The sequence below is a fragment of the Salminus brasiliensis genome, chromosome 22 (genome assembly GCF_030463535.1).
Source record: "Salminus brasiliensis chromosome 22, fSalBra1.hap2, whole genome shotgun sequence".
Classification (NCBI taxonomy): domain Eukaryota; kingdom Metazoa; phylum Chordata; class Actinopteri; order Characiformes; family Bryconidae; genus Salminus; species Salminus brasiliensis.
The window spans coordinates 18,869,931-18,887,380 of NC_132899.1; the positions used below are offsets into that span (position 1 = coordinate 18,869,931).

General features: G+C 39.3%; 1 protein-coding gene across 2 annotated transcripts in view; it reads left to right on the plus strand.

The window, feature by feature from the left end:
* Window positions 1–2,554: 2,554 nt before the first annotated feature.
* ogfod3 (2-oxoglutarate and iron dependent oxygenase domain containing 3) overlaps window positions 2,555–17,450 on the plus strand; it is a 133,863-nt gene continuing 118,967 nt past the window's right edge. For both annotated transcript variants that reach the window (XM_072666806.1, XM_072666805.1), the window contains exons 1-7: window positions 2,555–2,704; window positions 3,081–3,292; window positions 8,556–8,631; window positions 8,710–8,752; window positions 12,796–12,860; window positions 13,373–13,429; window positions 14,097–14,250. In XM_072666806.1, the coding sequence (XP_072522907.1) occupies window positions 2,595–2,704; window positions 3,081–3,292; window positions 8,556–8,631; window positions 8,710–8,752; window positions 12,796–12,860; window positions 13,373–13,429; window positions 14,097–14,250 (717 nt within the window). In that variant the 5' untranslated portion in view covers window positions 2,555–2,594. The remainder of the gene's footprint in view (window positions 2,705–3,080; window positions 3,293–8,555; window positions 8,632–8,709; window positions 8,753–12,795; window positions 12,861–13,372; window positions 13,430–14,096; window positions 14,251–17,450) is intronic.

Sequence of the window (17,450 nt, forward strand, 5' to 3'; positions counted from 1 at the left end):
ACTCTGCTGTAACACTGACCTTCTGGAAGTACACATTCACTATATTTGAGGTTTGTGTGGCCTGGTGGAAGTGATCTGTAAAATCAAATTAGGTGTAAACTTGGGTGCATCGTCCCTCATAGTAGTAAATATATACACATTAACTTTAACTGTACATAAAGGTTACATACATCACTGCACTGTTTGCAATGTACAGGTTAACATAAGTAACCTCTCTTTACATTGCTATTGAGATATATATATATATATATATATATATATATATATATATATATATATATATATATATATATATATATATATATATATATATATATATATATGACACTGGAAAGATGTCAATTCAGTGTAGTGTGAGTTGGGAGAAGTCTTTGGTGGGTGCAGTGTGACTGAGCAGAGGTCACAGTTCCAGTAAGTAGGTGCAGGGTGAGTTTGTATTGGTTGGAGGTATCATGAGATATCTTGTGTGATGAGACTGGACTGATACACCGTCCTGCAATCTAAATGATCAAAGAAATGGCAGCATTCATCATGACTCGTACACTTAGACTTTGTATAAAGACATTGGTAGGTAACACCTTTAAATTCCTTTTTAGTCTTATTTGGTGATTTGGAGCCCTTGTGGTCACTGAGAACTGTGAGTCAGGTAAGCCACCAGAGGGCTCTCAGGCACACTTTTTCATGTCTTACAGTAACCAGAACACCAACCTACAAATCAAAAAGCAGCCGGCAATCCAACCGACACATCCATCCTACAACAGCCGGCACACCAACTGACACATCGCGAACCAACATTCAGGGTCTTCATCGAGCTCCAGCATGTTGGGTTTTTTTTTTTGCAGCGGAAGGCACTGAAGCTGCTGAGGTCCAGCTCCCAGATCTTCAGGTTGAACCTGATCTCCTTCACGTACACCTCCTGAGCAACGTACATCAATGTCTTCCCCCTGGATGAATGGTTCTCTCTTGCGAAGAGCTCTTTAAAGAACCATTTAAAGGAAACCTAAAGGGTTCCACTCTTGTTCCACTCGCTTTTGAGTCAGACATCCCCTTTTTGCAACAAGTGAACAAGAGAGAGCAGAGAACCTTTCAAAAGTTTTAATAAACGTCCATCTATGGCAGTGTCTAGGAAGAACCCTTAAATTAGTAAAGCACCTTTTCGCGTGTCAGTAAGGTAGGACGCGTAGTGACCTGCAGAAGTGTTTTTCAGATGTAGGTCATTCATCACTGTACTGTCCAGGGTCACAGGGTCCAGATTCATCATTTAGATTCATATATTGTAATTAATGTATACCTGAGATGTGATCACGTGTGTTTTTCTCTACAGTTTTTTTTCTGGGCGCTGTCGGGGGCGGGGTTGACACACCGAGCGCGTTTTTACGCATTTTGTGCGTTTTTACGCATTTTGTGCGTTTTTACGCACGATGCACAAAACAAGGAAAATGTTGGTAAAATACATGTAACCAGCCTTTTGTCTTCTCTTTGTGCTGTAACGTGTTGATAAGCGTGTCGATACATGCTTCACCACCAACATGCAGCGCTACCAATGTGAGGAATACCTAATCTCCTCTAAAGCCAATAAAGCATGAGCTTAACTGTAGCAATTTAACTGCATTGATTTCCAGTAGATTATAATCTATTATATTCACATTTAATTTATTTATTTTTGGTTGTGTTTTCAACACTGGTTTGTTGGTCAACCAGCGTGAATCAGGGGATCTATATTTTTAGGATGAAATCTGAGGACTAACACATTTAAACAGTAAAAGCCTAAATACTGTCACTAACAAATATTTACCTTTCTGAGCCAGCCTCTTCCTCTTGCAGTGCAATACTCTCTGGTTTAAGCTCAAAAAATCATTTAAAATTCTGTAGAATCATTACTAGTATTATTTATTTGGCTTGTATATACTGTACCATATGGTACATATTATTTACACATTATTTTCTTCATTTTTAGGACTAGGAAGTCAATAATAAGGTTTCAGTTCCAATACATTTACTCTTTATTATTTAACTACTTATTTTGGCCAGTCCAGCAATGGATGTATCTTAAAAACAGAGTACAGTTAGTCTTAAGCATAGTGACACGTCCCTTATTTTTGCTAATGGTTAAAAGGTACAGTACCTGCCTCATATTATGGCAGATGAAGGGGAACTGGACCTGTGTGGAAAAGGCAGAAACGATTATATCACCTTGAACTAAAAAGCATCATAAACAGACTGGTCTCTATTTACTAGTCGAAGTGTCAGCTGCTTAAAGATGTGCCTGTTGGTTTGCATGCTACGATCCAACTCCAGTTAAGGTTTCAGTTTTTTTTTTTTTTTTTAGCGTTGTAGGGATTATTATTAATTTTTTAATTTAGGTTTTATTTGTAAAAAAGTGAACATGTTATGCTACCTGGGTTTTATTCACATTAAAATAGTTAATCGATGCATTTAAACCGACTATAATTTCCAGTTGATTATTTTGGTTTCGGGACTTTTACTTTGAAACTGAAGACCTGAGTTAGGTAGTCGTCAGCTTCCCTCTTTACTTTCAACTGTTGGGCTCGTATCCTGCGCTGACAGCGGTGCTGGTAGTGAGAGCTGAATGAATGGTGGTGCTCAGCTGTGTTGAACAGGTTTCTTGTACTGAAATGGCTGTGCAACGCCGAGGAAACGTTAAAAACCCCGACTCTAGCGCCATTGAGAAAAAAATTAAAAGGTAACACTTCATTTGAGTTTTCTCTGCTTGGCTCAGGGGTCTTACAGCATGTCTGCAAAACAGAGCTTGACTTTTCATGCTTAGGAAAGCCCACAAACATTTCCAAGAATAAAGCCAAAGAAAACGTCTAGCTAATGTTATTGTCTATTTAGATGCATGATCACTGTGTAGAGTCTGTACCTGTATGTTCAGTCCTGTATATTAGCTACCTGTAGACAGGCTGTGTTGATCTGTAATCTAGAAAGTGTTGGACTAGTGTGTGTGTGTGTGTGTGTGTGTGTGTGTGTGTGTGTGTGTGTGTGTGTGTGTGTATCAGAGGCTGGTTGATGTATTTGTGTGTCTATGTTTCTGCCCTGCTGTTGAATTCTTTGAGTAGGGCTAATGCACAGAGGCAGGCCTTAAGTTGGAGAAGCTACATGATGGTCCTGCTGCTGCTGACCGGCATCAGTGCTGCAGTGCTGTGGCTCTATATGAGCCTGAGTGATGATATCACTGAGACCCTGGTTTCACGAGGGGAAGTCCTGACTGAGCCCAGATTATTCCTGGTCCAGTGCTCTGAAGATTATGAAAACTACAAGCGCTTTCCAGGTAGTGTTAAAGAACTCTCTACATTTACATCTGAAATGAAATGGTGCATGTTACTGGTCTGTACAGTGTGTGCAGAATTATTAGGCAAGTTGTATTTGAGATGATTCTTTTTATTATTGAACAACAACTATATTCTCAATCAACCCAAAAGACTCAAATATCAAAGCTTAATATTTTTGGAAGTTGGAGTGGGTTTTTAGAGTTGGCTATCTTAGGAGGATATCTGTTTGTGCAGGTTACTATTACTGTGCAGAATTATTAGGCAACTTAATAAAAAACAAATATATACCCATCTCACTTGTTTATTTTCACCAGGTAAACCAATATAACACACAATTTAGAAATAAACATTTCTGACATTCAAACACAAAACCAAAAACAAATCAGTGACCAGTATAGCCACCTTTCTTTACGATGACACTCAAAAGCCTTCCATCCATAGATTCTGTCAGTTGCTTGATCTGTTTATGATCAATATTGCGTGCAGCAGACACCCCAGCCTCCCAGACACTGTTCAGAGAGGTGTACTGTTTTCCCCTTCCTGTAGATCTCACATTTTATGAGGGACCACAGGTTCTCTATGGGGTTCAGATCAGGTGAACAAGGGGGCCATGTCATCATTTTTTCTTCTTTTAGATCCTTACTGGCCAGCCGCTGTGGAGTATTTGGATGCATGTGATGGAGCATTGTCCTGCATGAAAATCATGGTTTTCTTAAACGATACCGACTTCTTTCTGTACCACTGCTTGAAGAAGGTGTCTTCCAGAAACTGGCAGTAGGTCTGGGAGTTGAGCTTCACTCCATCCTCACCCCGAAAAGGTCCCACAAGTTCATCTTTGATGATACCAGCCCATACCAGTATCCCACCTCCACCTTGCTGGCGTCTGATTCGGAGTGGAGCTCTCTCCTTTATTGATCCAGCCTCGGGCCCATCCATCTGGCCCATCAAGAGTCACTTGCATTTCCTCAGTCCATAAAACCTTAGAAAAATCAGTCTTAAGATATTTCTTGGCCCAGTCTTGACGTTTTATCTCATGTTTCTTGTTCAAAGGTGGTCGTTTTTCAGCCTTCCTTACCATGGCCATGTCCCTGAGTATCGCACACCTTGTGCTTTTTGATACTCCAGTAACGTTGCAGCTCTGAAATATGGCAAAACTGGGGGCAAATGGCATCTTGGCAGCTTCACGCTTGATTTTCCTCAATTCATGGGCAGTTATGTGATCATGCTTCAAAAGTTTGGGAATTTCAAGACTGCTGCATCCCTCTGCAAGACACCTCACAATTTTGACTTTTCAGAATCTGTCAAATCTCTCTTCTGACCCATTTTGCCAAAGGAAAGGAAGTTGCCTAATAATTAAGCACACCTTATATAGTGCGTTGATGTCATTAGACCACACCCCTTCTCATTACAGAGATGCATCACCTGATTTACTTAATTGGTAGTTGGCTTTTAAGCCTATAGAGCTTGGAGTAGGACAACATGTATAAAAAGATGATCTGATCAAATTACTCATTTGCCTAATAATTCAGTGTATTGGTATCTTTGTTTATACTGGCACTTAAGTACAGTACTGATAACGGCAATTCAAGACACTGATACGATGAAGCAGTTTTTGATGCAAGCAACATGTCTGCTGCAAAATCTGTAAGACACCAGTATTTGGAGGGGTGTTTGACCTGAAAATGTCTGTCTGTTAAATATCTGTAACAATGTACAAACTAGGAGGAACAGTATACGGTACACCCTGGACAGTACAGGGTGACACATGACCTACATCTGAAAAACACTAGTGCAGGTCACTAAAGGCTCCCTACCTTACTGACACGCGAAAAGGTGTTTCACCAAAATATGGCTTCTTCCTAGACACTGCCTTCGATGGTTGTTTATTAAAACTTTTAAAAGTTTCCTTGCTTTGCCTTATGTTATACATGGTTTAAGTAAACTTTCAAAGGTTCTTAGAGTTTAAACAAAACGTTCTGAAGAACACTTTCATGTGTAGACACTTAATTTCATGCAATTTTCAGTTAAAAATCAGTTAATGTTGTTCTTGGAATTTTACTGTTTTATTTATGACCAGAACGCTGCCTTCACCAAAATAATATATATAATATGTAGAATGGTGTACATTTCAGGATTAATAGACACTGATCGAGTAGATGCGTAAAAGAGATTTCATAGCAATATCAGTACTCTGCACTGAATGCATGAGAATTGGGAATCAGAAATCAGTATTGGAACTGAAAGAGTGCTATCAGTACATTTGTAGTACAACAGCTTTACTTTTGGATGTAAAAATAATTACTATGGATTACCATACAACAGAACTACAGGAATATTGCACACAGGTGAAAGTTTTTAAAGTCGCTTTTAATAGTGCTGTAGAAATAATATTTTTAGTGTTACTGTAGGTCCTTTATATAAAGAGTAATTGTATAAAAAAACATTTTCTCAAAAAACAATTACTAAATGTTCTTGTAAATATGTTTTTTCAACTTCTTAACCCTTTTTGCCTTGTTAGTTCACATCCTACATCATATTTAGCACTACATTATTGACAAGATATTGATAAAACAATTCCTTTTAAATGTTAAAGTTGTATATACTGACTCCCTCCCTGATACGTCTACTTCCACTCATTCATCACAGTACTGAAGGAAAATGATATGATAATGTTATGATTGCTGACTGACCATAAATTACACATATACAGTAATGTTGTTCAATACCTTATATACCATGTGTACCGTGTTGTGTTTTTTATAATCTCTCCTCAGGGAAGTCCAGTGTTTCCAGTTATTGACCACAGTTGCTCAAAAAGCATGGGGGGAGGGAGACTTTTACTTTTACTGTCTACTGTCTGAATATGGAGCATTGCTGTGAGGATTTGGTTGCATTTTTACACCCTCTAGCCCTTGTGCGCCTGGCATTAGGCATGGTGCCAAAAGGTTCATGTTTATCTGCTGCAGAGAGTCTCATTCTATTGCCAAATGGGTGCAATGTAAAGTAGCAGAATGTATTCTTTATTCTCCTTAGGGTGTCCACAAACATTTAAAATGCTTGTCCATTTAAAAGGCTTGTTTAAAAAGCTTTCTACTAGAATTTGGAGCATTGCTGTGAAGATTTGGTTTCATTGAGTGAGGTCAGTATGTTGGAAGACCGAACTGTCACTGTGGTGGTACCTTTAAGCGTACATCTTCAGTACTTGAAGTTAGGGAGCAGAGTAAAGTTCACATTTAAACCAGTGAGCTTTGTTGACTTTTCCAAAGAAGTCTGTTTGGTTCGAATGTGAATGCGAGCCTTGTTGTTAACCTACACCACAGTATGTGAAATTGAAATTCACGCCTTCGCAATTCTATTCGCTTGAGATGGAGCAAGTTCACGTTGAGCATTTTGGTTCAAACAGAAGTTTAAGCCGACCTGATTTCAGTGCATCAGGTTCAAGGCAACTGCCAGCGCTCCGTGACCCTGATGACAGAAAATAAAAGACTTCATTAAAATGTTGCTTTAAGCTGAGAGCAACTGACTGAGGACTAAAGCTGCAGTGGTCCATTAAACAGCCCTTACTTTTTGCTTTTCTACTCCTTTAACTCATTTTCACTAGACTAGGTGAGATTGCTCCTGTAGGCATGAAAGATTCACTCTGCTAAAGTAAACAAAAAGGCTGCGAGAGATCCAGGGGTGCTGTTCTGTTGGATATCGTGTGAGGCGCTCAGGTTATGAGTGACAGTCCGGGCTCTCCTGCGATCGCTCCATATGGAACTCATTATCAGCCCTCACACTGGCATCAAAACACTACACACACCCCAAACAAAGATGGTGCTGGAGTTAATGAGCACTTCTCTGCCCCCTTCAGCTTCCACAGTCTCAACTTGCTGTAAATCAGCATGGGGGTAAGAAGGCTGAAAGGGTGGAAAACACATCCAGGTCAGAGAGCCAACAACAACAGTCTCAGAAGTAGTGGTCAGATTTAATGCGCTAGGAACTGAGAGCTGAAAGGGTTGCAGTGTTAAATAGAGTAGTAATCCAGTGATGATATGGGTTTGTTAAGTGTCAGTTATGTCTTTTTGTATGACTGGTTGTCTGAAGTACAGGGCTGAAGTACACCTTTATATACTCTCGTTGATGTTAATGAACGTAATATTTTTCTGTGTTGTATTAGAGATGATGCAATAACACTTTTTCATTCTGATGCTGACCTTGAGAAATTTCTACTGACCTTTTTTAAAATAAACTATTTGATTTGCAGGACTTCATTTAACTTGAGCATCTCAAAGCAGGCTATTATGCTCAGATTACTCAACCACTCCAGTATAAGGCTGAGCAATATGGTAAAAATGTATACATGTATATTTAATGATTTTTAAAGATGTTTTATTTATGCACAATGTTCATTGCAATATTTTAGCATCAGTCAATTTCTATCAGTAGCTGCTATCCAGATACTCTCCCATATTGAGTACAGTTATTTTTTATTCATTGTTTTCTGCTTCGTCTAATTAAACAGGACTAATTACACTCTCTAATTACACTCTTTGTAATGAAGCATAGTCAGTTGGTCAGTGTTCTGTAAGTACTGATGGTACCAACAATATAAGCATGTTGTTTATCATGATAACAGTTTATCACCATTTATTTGATAAAATATCTTCATATTGCTTACCCCTGCTCTAGTACCACACTGGAAGAAATGCACCACTAACAACATTACATCACACAGTGTGAGTGTGTGCTGGATCTGCTGGTTCATGCTAGATTTGTTGCACAATTGGATTGATTTGAATCCTTTTTTCCCCTCCAGTACTGTATCTGATCCAGCATTTTCTGTTGATATCAACCTGGTTGGAGCAGTGCACAAGATCCCATAAGAGTGTAATACCATAATGGACCTGGGATGGTTAAAAGAGAACAAAATCAAAAGAAGTTCAGCCTCATGGCGAGCAGACTGTAATACTGATCACTGTGAATTTTGTTCCACATGTTCTATATTTTAACTTTATAGAAAAAGAACAAGCTAGTATTTGCATGTCCCATCACTTCAAACGACTGGCCGGTCCCGTAGAAGGATATTGGCTTCTTTTCTTGGAACTTTTTATAACGTTTTATAAGGTAAAAGCAGATTAGCTGCAGAGATTTGATTTGTCTAAGATTCAAACTCATTCTGTCCTCTTCATCTCAGCTAAAGGAACCATGAATGGAGCATTCAAGGAGATTTTGCATAATTTAAAGCTGTGCTGATGTATATGTGGTATGTTCCTTTCTCAGGTTGTACTCCTAAGAAATGTGGCCGAGCTGTTACAGACAGTGTGGTGACCAAAGAGGAGGCCCAGGCCCTAAAAAGGTGAACATACACTCAGACCTTCTCCAAAACATCCAGAATAAATGTGCACACTGTATAATGTTCTCTTTCTGTCCATAGGCTGGCAGAGAGAGGATTATCACTTGGAGGTTCCGATGGAGGCGTGAGTAGACAATAAGTCATTGTACAGCCTAACTGTGTTCCCGGTAGTGTCTTTAATATCTAAACTGTATTTAACTTATATTTAACTGAATATGTATACTATATGGACAAACCTATTGGGACATAAGATTGTCTTATGAAATCAAGTGTATAAAAGTATTTTGTTGAAGTAACTGTCTGCTGTCCAGTAAAGGACTAGAATTTGTAAATTTACTAGAATTTGGAGCATTGCTGTGAGGATTCGGTTGCATTAAGTGATAAGAGTGTTATTGAGCTCATTGCAGGGGGGCTTTCCACCCCTCTAGCCCTTGCATGCCTGGCATTAGGCATGGTGCCAATAGGTTCATGTTTATCTGCTGCAGAGAGTCCTATTTAATTGCCAAATGGGTGCAATGTAAAGTAACAGAATGCATTCTTTAGAAGGGGTGTCCACAAACATTTGGACATGCATTTAAAACGCTTCCGACAGGACAGAATAACACAAAAATAGGAATGTACAGTTTTCACAAAGTAAGAAGAAACATGGATAAAAATGATTGACTCTCAACAGATTATTCTTTATAGTTTTCTATAGCTCTCAGTAATACTTCTGCACCTGTCAGCAGGTAGTTTGGCCTGCTCTGCCTGAGCAAACTGCTCAAGCTGTCTAAAGTTTGAAGGGTGCCTTCTCTAGACCTCATGTTTTGGCTCTTTCCCCAGATGATTGATAGGAATGATAGAATATCAGGTCAAAAAGTGTCTTGTGCTGAGCCATTCATGGGTGTTTTGCATTCTTATCCTGTTGGAGGACCCAAGACCTGCAAAAAGGCAGTGCCTTTTGACACTGGGCAGTATAATTTACTTTAAAATGCTTTGATAGTCTTGATATTTTCATCACATTCATGGAACTCCATGCCAGATGCAGCCCCAAAAAATAACAGCCTTTTCAGAGTTTCACAGTAGGTGTGGTGTTCTTTTCTTTAAAGGCTTTATTTTTTCCACCTCGACAGAGCTGAGTTGACTTGCCAGTGAGCTTCAGTTTTGCCTCGTCTTTCCAAAGGACATTCTCCCAGAAGCATTGTGGTTTGTTGATATGCAGTTTTGCAAATTCCTTCTTCTTAGTCTTCTTCTGTGGAGCCCACTGTTGCTCAAAAAGCGATGGATGCTGCGATCAGACACTGATGTTTTTTGTCCATGGATTTCAGCTTGTATCTCTTTGGAAGTTTTCCCTGGCTTGTTGTCTACCATTCACACTATTCTTCTCTTCAGTCTGGGGTTGATTTTCCCCTTGCTTCCGCATCCAGGGAGGTTGGCTACGGTCCCATGGACCTTAAATTTCTTAAGAATATTTTCTGCTGTAGTCGCAGGAACATCAAGCTGCTCACAGATGGTCTTAAAGCCTTTAACTTGTATGTGCTTGTCTCAAATGTCCTTTTGATCTGCTCAGTTTGAAGATTTTTCCCTGGTCCATGTTCAGTGTGGTGCTTGCAATGACACCAAACAGCCGAGGGATGACTTGTCTCCATTTTAATAAACTGATAAACTGAAAATCAACTAACTATAAGATTGAAAACTAGTTGCAGATAGACATACATATATACATATGACAGCTGCTTTTAATTTAATCACATCTCATGAGAAATTATGCATTGTTTCAATGATCTGCAAGGGTGCCAACAAATCTGTCCTGGCCTGTATAATAACTCATATGATGGCAGTTTGCTATATTCAGAATTTCTTTTTAAAACCCCTTAGTTTGATGCAATTTGGATAGGCATACTTAAAATGTTTGATTGCAGTTATTCTTTAAATCAGTACATTGCTACATAAGTACATTGCTAATGAATGCACAGCCCTTTGATGTACACAAGAGGGCAGTATTTGATTACACCATTTTTCCACCATATTTGACAGTGAACCTTTTACTCCTTTAGGATATATACCAGCTAAATATTACAGCTAAAATATGATAGTCTTAGAATGATGACTTATTTAATATATCAGTTGCTACCTTGTTTAATATATCGGTTGGAATTGCATTTATTTTGCATTATTCCATTTTTCCCCATACAAATGGGATTCCAGCAACTGGGATATAAGGTAGAGTGGGATAAATAAGTGTGACAGGAGCCAGTCAAATGTAATGAGCATGAATAATCAACTTAAGCATCAGTGTTTTTCAGTCTGAATCCACCAAGAGCTTTAATTATTGAGCTGACAAATCGCTATGTTTTTCTTTTACTTAAGGCTATATAAGGAGGAGAAATCAATCAGGAATAACTAATAATAATATTTGATATCATATTGACCACTTGCATGTTTTTTCTGCGCTAAAATGACATGGTCAGCATAAGATGGAATGGCTCTAAATGTATGCAGGCCAGAATATTTCATAACCGCTCACATTATGTATGTATGTATATTGATAACCACATTAGGCCATCTAGAAAGCGTACCTAGTGATTTAGTTGCCTCAGGGTGGTATGGCATAGAAAATCATGCAGGCACTGCCACAGAAGAAGTGATGATGGATCTTATATTAACATATTATATCACATGGAACCATGTTGCATACAGGAGTAATTTGGCATGGTTCATGCCTCAAACATTTTATCACCTAAAAAACAGAGCAGGCAGAGCAGACACGGAAAGAAGGGACAGTATAAAGGAAGAGAACGGGCAGAAATTCAGAAAATGGAGAGGAGACAAAGTGAAAGGTGGTGTGAATGAATATGGACAGCATATCGAGTCAGGGGGTTCCCACTGAGGTTCTGTTCCCCGCCCAGGCAAACACCACGCTACATTCACCTACCCGTTTAACATAATTAACCTGCAAGTCCCTTTAAATAAATGTCCACAAAATGCTGTAAATGTAAATAAACAGGTCCCTTTTGCTGAGGTACAGTCTGGGCACAGCATTTCTTAGAGCTGAAGGATATTATAAACTTTAACACAAACATCCCTACAGTCATGGGATTTTTTTTTTTTTTTTTTTTTTTAAATCACATCTCAGTTGGAGAACGTCACCAGTGAGCGATAGTGCAAAGCAGTAATAGTAGAAAGTGAGAGTCTTTAACAAGTATCTTTTTATTACCATGAAGTTATGAACTGTTTTTGTGGATTTGAGAGGCTGACTCATATCACAATTTCCAGACTGCTTTTAGAAATATTGTTGTGGAAGTGTTGTAAAGAATTGCATGAAGAAGCTGCATCCAAGAGGCTTAGAGTTAAGATACTAACCCAGACTTGCTGTGGCTTCATGCAAAGCGTCTTTTTATGAAGTGTCTAAAGCTGTGTGTGTGTGTGTGTGTGTGTGTGTGTGTGTGTGTGTGTGTGTGTGTGTGTGTGTGTGTGTGTGTGTGTCTGTGTGTGTCTGTGTGTGTCTGTGTGTGTGTGAGAATGAACCAGGCCAATCCGGAATTAATCATATGCTGTGCTGAGACAGGGAGCAGGGAACACCACAGCTCACATCCATCCACCTGCTTAGCCATTGCCACAGGAATTAGCAGCAGCAAGAGGTGAAGAGAGACTGTACACTCTCTCAAAATAAACGGTTCCTAAATAGCTCTTGGCTTGGACGTATGGTTCTAGGAACATCTTTTATATAGTATAGTGTGGAGGATATTATAAAAGGTTCATAACATTCCAACATCATATTTGCATACATTTGTTCTTTAAACAGCTGATTTTGAGAAGACTTGAGAAACAAATGGTTCTTCTCACTACAAAGGCACAAGTTTTAACACCAGTTGAAAGCATATGCAGCCCTGTAAAGAGTGTGAACAGTTCACGAGGAATGGACCAATGAAAACACTCCAGAAAAAAACATCTTTCTACTCTGTTTTTTCTTTATTGTACTTCTTTTCTTGCTTATGCTGTAAAGTCACTGTTTCAGAGATAGGAAATGATGCTGTGACAGCAGTGATACACTGGAAGCAATACAGACACATAACCTTCATTTACAGTTCCGGTATCCACTGGAGACAGTAGAGGGTTTTGCTCATTGTGCTTTTTTGTGTATAAATCCTTCAGTTTTTTTCCATCTATTTGATCTATTGTCTCTAGGCATCCATCCTGGATCTTCACTCTGGTGCTTTGTCGATGGGGAAAAAGTTTGTCAATATTTACAGGTGAGTGAATGAGCCAGAGTTGAACTTTAGGAAGCAGGGATGGAAATTTGTGTGTGACTCACTTCAGCTGAGCATATCAAACCCAGTATATCTGTATCAACCTGTCTCGGTATACTTTTCATCTGCACATCAAAGTATGCCTCAGGGCCCTGAGTCCTGAGGCAAAATTTATTGCGAACTGAGCTAGACTCCCGTTTCTCAGGCTGCTTGCCTTTTTTGACACCGGGAAGTTTCCCTGTAAGTCTGCTCCCCTTTTGTGAGGGCTGCAATCCTGTGCCCTCAGTCAGGCTGCCACAGTGCAGTTGGACATCTGGCATGTGTTGACAGGCTCAGGATGCTACATTGTCTTTTTGTATGGAGCAGTCATACCTTGCATTTTAATGTGTCTACCTTATTTGCATGCAACTATTTGAGTAGCAGACCTGTTAAACTGGGTCACAGCAGTGTATCGAATGTTACCTTTCAGGTCCAATATATCTCATTTGTGGCTTCTCTGCTTCCTGTTTTTCCAGGTATTTTAGTGACCAAATAAGGGACGTTTTCACCGAAGAGGATTTTAAACTTTATAGGTGGAGTATTCCATAACTTTCACACTCTCTAACTGATTAGTTCCCTTTATTTGACCTGTCTGTCTGTACATTCAGCCAGCCAGCCAGCTAACTGGCTATGTAGTAAATTATCAGATTCATTAGCTCATTCCCTTATTTCTCAGAGGACTCTGTAAATATTAGTAATTTATCAATCAAGCAAGCACATAGTGACGTACATCCTCAAGCTTACAATGATTTATGTGATGTGAATGATGATTGATTAAAGGGCCCATGTCATGGAAGCCAAATGCAGTTTTGATGTAGTATGGGACCATTGATAAACTTCTTAGAGTCACTGTATATGCATATGTCCACCTATATTATCAAGTATTATCAACATATAGATTAGAAACTATTCTGACCCTTTTGTATTTCCCACCATTTATGTATTGACTAAACCCTACTGGTACCTTAATAACTGCATGAATGAATATATTGACTCTCTACGAGACATGCTCAACCTGTATGTATTCATGATGACTCATGGTGCATGACCTATAAATAACTCACACATGACATCTTGTTTGAATCAGTGCCATTTCAGGTCCATTTCATGTAATGAGTTTTCACACTTTCACATCAGTGCATCAAATTAAAATCTTACACCTGAAAAAGTTGCTCATCAACGTTTCCTGCTCCAAATCAGGGATGTTCGTGGCCGTATTCAGAGTGTAATTGCTGAAGCGTTTGGGCTGGACTCTAGTCAGATGTACCTCACCAAGCCGACATTCTTCTCCCGCATCAACAGCACTGACGCCAAAACCACTCATGATGAGTACTGGCACCCACACATTGACAAGGTAATACACGTACACACATACTAATCTAAGAGGAACGCTCAAGCACTGCTGGAAAATGTTATGCTCAGTTGTTTGAATACTCTGCTGTGTGTGGTCTGAGGTCTAATTTTCAGTAAGGTCTAACTACCATCGCAAATTTAATTACAGCCTTTAAAAACGAGCCAGCATCGTATTATTATGGAGAGTATAAAATGTGTGCAAATTTTAAAATGTGCTAAACATCCAACAGGTGCTTCAGACTCCACCTGTTTTCAAATGTAAAACAAATTCCATGCTTTATTAAAAGCAGTCGTTGTGGCAAAATGTTTGTGTTGATTAAATTCTTGTGTCTAATTTCAATGTCAAATCACCATCACTACTCCAGGTTTGTTTATTATTAGAAGACGTTTGCTTACTGTATATCTTCCAGTAAGAATGCAACAAAACAAAAGTTAGTTCAAAACCAGTGATCCTAAAGCTGAAGTCTAAATTACTGGACCAAAATTAAAAGCTTCTTATCTGGGCAGTAGATTTTTTTTGCTAAGTAAAACCGTAATATTATAGTATTATTCCTTATGAAAGTCATATAGTATTATTTGGCTGGCTGGGGGCAGGCAGGTCCAGGAAGGTCAGTTGTTGAGGAGGTTGCAGTTTATAGCCTAAATGAAAATTGTGTCTTGTCTTCTCACACAAATTTTCAGTTAGTTGTCATGAATGTCCCAATCAAGGTAACTTGCCACCGATCGAATCTGAATGCTGAGTATCATCCGATTCTTTGTGTTTGTATGAATATAGCCACACAGTTTACATAAGATGTTCTGCTATACTATTAAAAGTTTAAGATCCTTGAGCAACCCTTGGAGGCAGTTTGAAACTGTGGAGGAACCACTTAAGGTGCTTTGAGGGACCCCTTTCTTCTAAAAAACCTTTTCTTGAGGGTTTCTTAAAGCACCTTAATAGGTTCTTTCACTTTGTAGTAACTGATTCGCTTTGTTTATGAACGGATTCTTATACTGTCTTCAGTTGTTTCCTGGTATGTGTTTGATACATGTAGTGCTTAAGAATGTATTCATGCGGTGTGTTTTTAATATGGGAGACAAATTGCTCTCTTCTGCTCTAATTGGGGTGGGAGGCTGCTTGACACTTGGCCTGACTTCAAAGCAGCATCATCTGAGGTGATCAGAGCAGCCAGCAATATGCATGGAAGCTCTAGAAAACAACAAAAAACCCAGTAATTCCCATCTGTTTATTGGAGAGGGCATTTATAATTGATTACTATAAAATTCCTTTAACAGAGCATTCCAGTTAAAATTAATATGCATGAAGACTGTTTAGAAGATGATAGCCAAAGCTAATCAGTCTCTGTGTGCATGGAAGAACGGGAACTAGTTCATCTAATCAGTGAATGGAAAGTAGTTGTGTTCTTCAGGGATCACAGAAGACACTCCATATCTCGCTGTTACAGAATCACCTCTCCCAGCTCTAATCCATATCTACATGGAAGAACTGCTCACAGAACAGTTAATGAGACCAGCTTTTCACACCAAATAGGAACCAAATAGGAACCTCATCATTGATAAAGAGGAGCGTATTCCCTTTTTTAATTTTATATAGACAGAATACTATAAACACCTTATTATAATCTATTATACTTCATGTCCTTATGTTTGTGGACACCCTTTCTAATGACTGCATTCAGCTACTTTAAGTTGCACCCGTTGCTGGCGTATATATGTAAATGCACTCACACACATAGCTTGTCTAGTCCCAGTAGAGAAGTACTGCCAATAAAATGCCATGTCTAATGCCAAGCGTGGACTACAACCCCCCAGCATTGAGCTGTGGAGCAGTGGAATTGTTTTCTCTGGAATGATTATGCTCCATCCAATACTTTTGGGCCAATAAATGCAATCAAATAATCACAGCAAAATGTAGTAGGAAGTCTTTTCTGGACAGTAGAGACAGTTACTACAACAAAAGCAGGAGAATCTCGTTTTCTTCATGCCCTTGATTTCAGAAGAAACAATGAATGAGCAGGTGTCCCAATACTTTTGTCCATATAGTGTATGTTAAAGTCCTATTTAAAAAATTATAGAACAAAAAAACACATTTGCGCAATCATCCACTTACCCCAGACGTTGTTAAGCAGCCAAGATGGTGTTTGCCGTCCCAGTTTTGCTTTGCTGGATTAGTTCTGGAGCTAACGTTTCTAACAAACAGTAGAACTTGCTGGTATGGTTTAGGAACCAAAAAGAATACACAATCAAATGCCTGGGTCCTGAATGGTTCAGCGGAATAAGGCGCTGTCCCTGTGACCAGAGGATCATGGTTCAATCATAGGGTCGAACACGAGGATCATCCTGGTCATGCTGTTAGCCATCAGCACAATTGACTTAGGTCTCTCCAGGGTGGGTAACATGGGCGGCAAAGCCGTATGTCTGCTGGCCAAAGCATTAGAACCAGGAACACAGTGCTTTCCTTCGTGCACTGGTTCCACTATTTGGAAAAAGAGGCGCTGGTTAGCTGCACACATTTTGAAAGAGGCGTGTGTCGATATCTGCCCTTTCAGTGTCCAGAGCATTGCATGTGATGGGGGTGAATCTTTATAGGTTGGGTAATTGGCGAGATGACTCCCAATTCTACTTTAACACCAGAAATGCTAACTGTAATCTGGTGTAGCTACGCCTATGTAATGTAGGTTAATGCAAAGGGATATCAGTTTTTTTTTGCAAGAAACATACCCTGTGCAAATGCACGGTTCTGCTGTACAAACTCAACGTGCATTTCTACATTACTGTGGCAGTTAAGGACTCAGGGGGCAATAGAGAGAGAGAGAGACTCGCACTTGCGCTTCAATATAAAATGCATTGTGACAGATTTTTGAACACAGTTATGCGCAAAACCTAGTCTGCGTACCTTGAAGTGCCTGTGTTCACGTCCTTGCGTATAGTATGTTTTGGGCCTGAGAATAGCAGTTGTCTGAATTGGCTGAACCCAGTGATGTGTTTGGGCATGTATTTATGGAAAGACTTGGGTTACAATAGACTTCTAGTCTTTGTGAGCAATGCTAGCTCCAGCGTTAAGCCAAAGGAGCAACAATTGTACATTAAACTCCTTTCACTCAAATTTTCTCTTCATGTCAAGTATCAACATACGGATACAGGCCAGAGTGTCATAACTGTTTAAGATTGAAAGCAGCTCTGATCAGGCACATTTCCCTA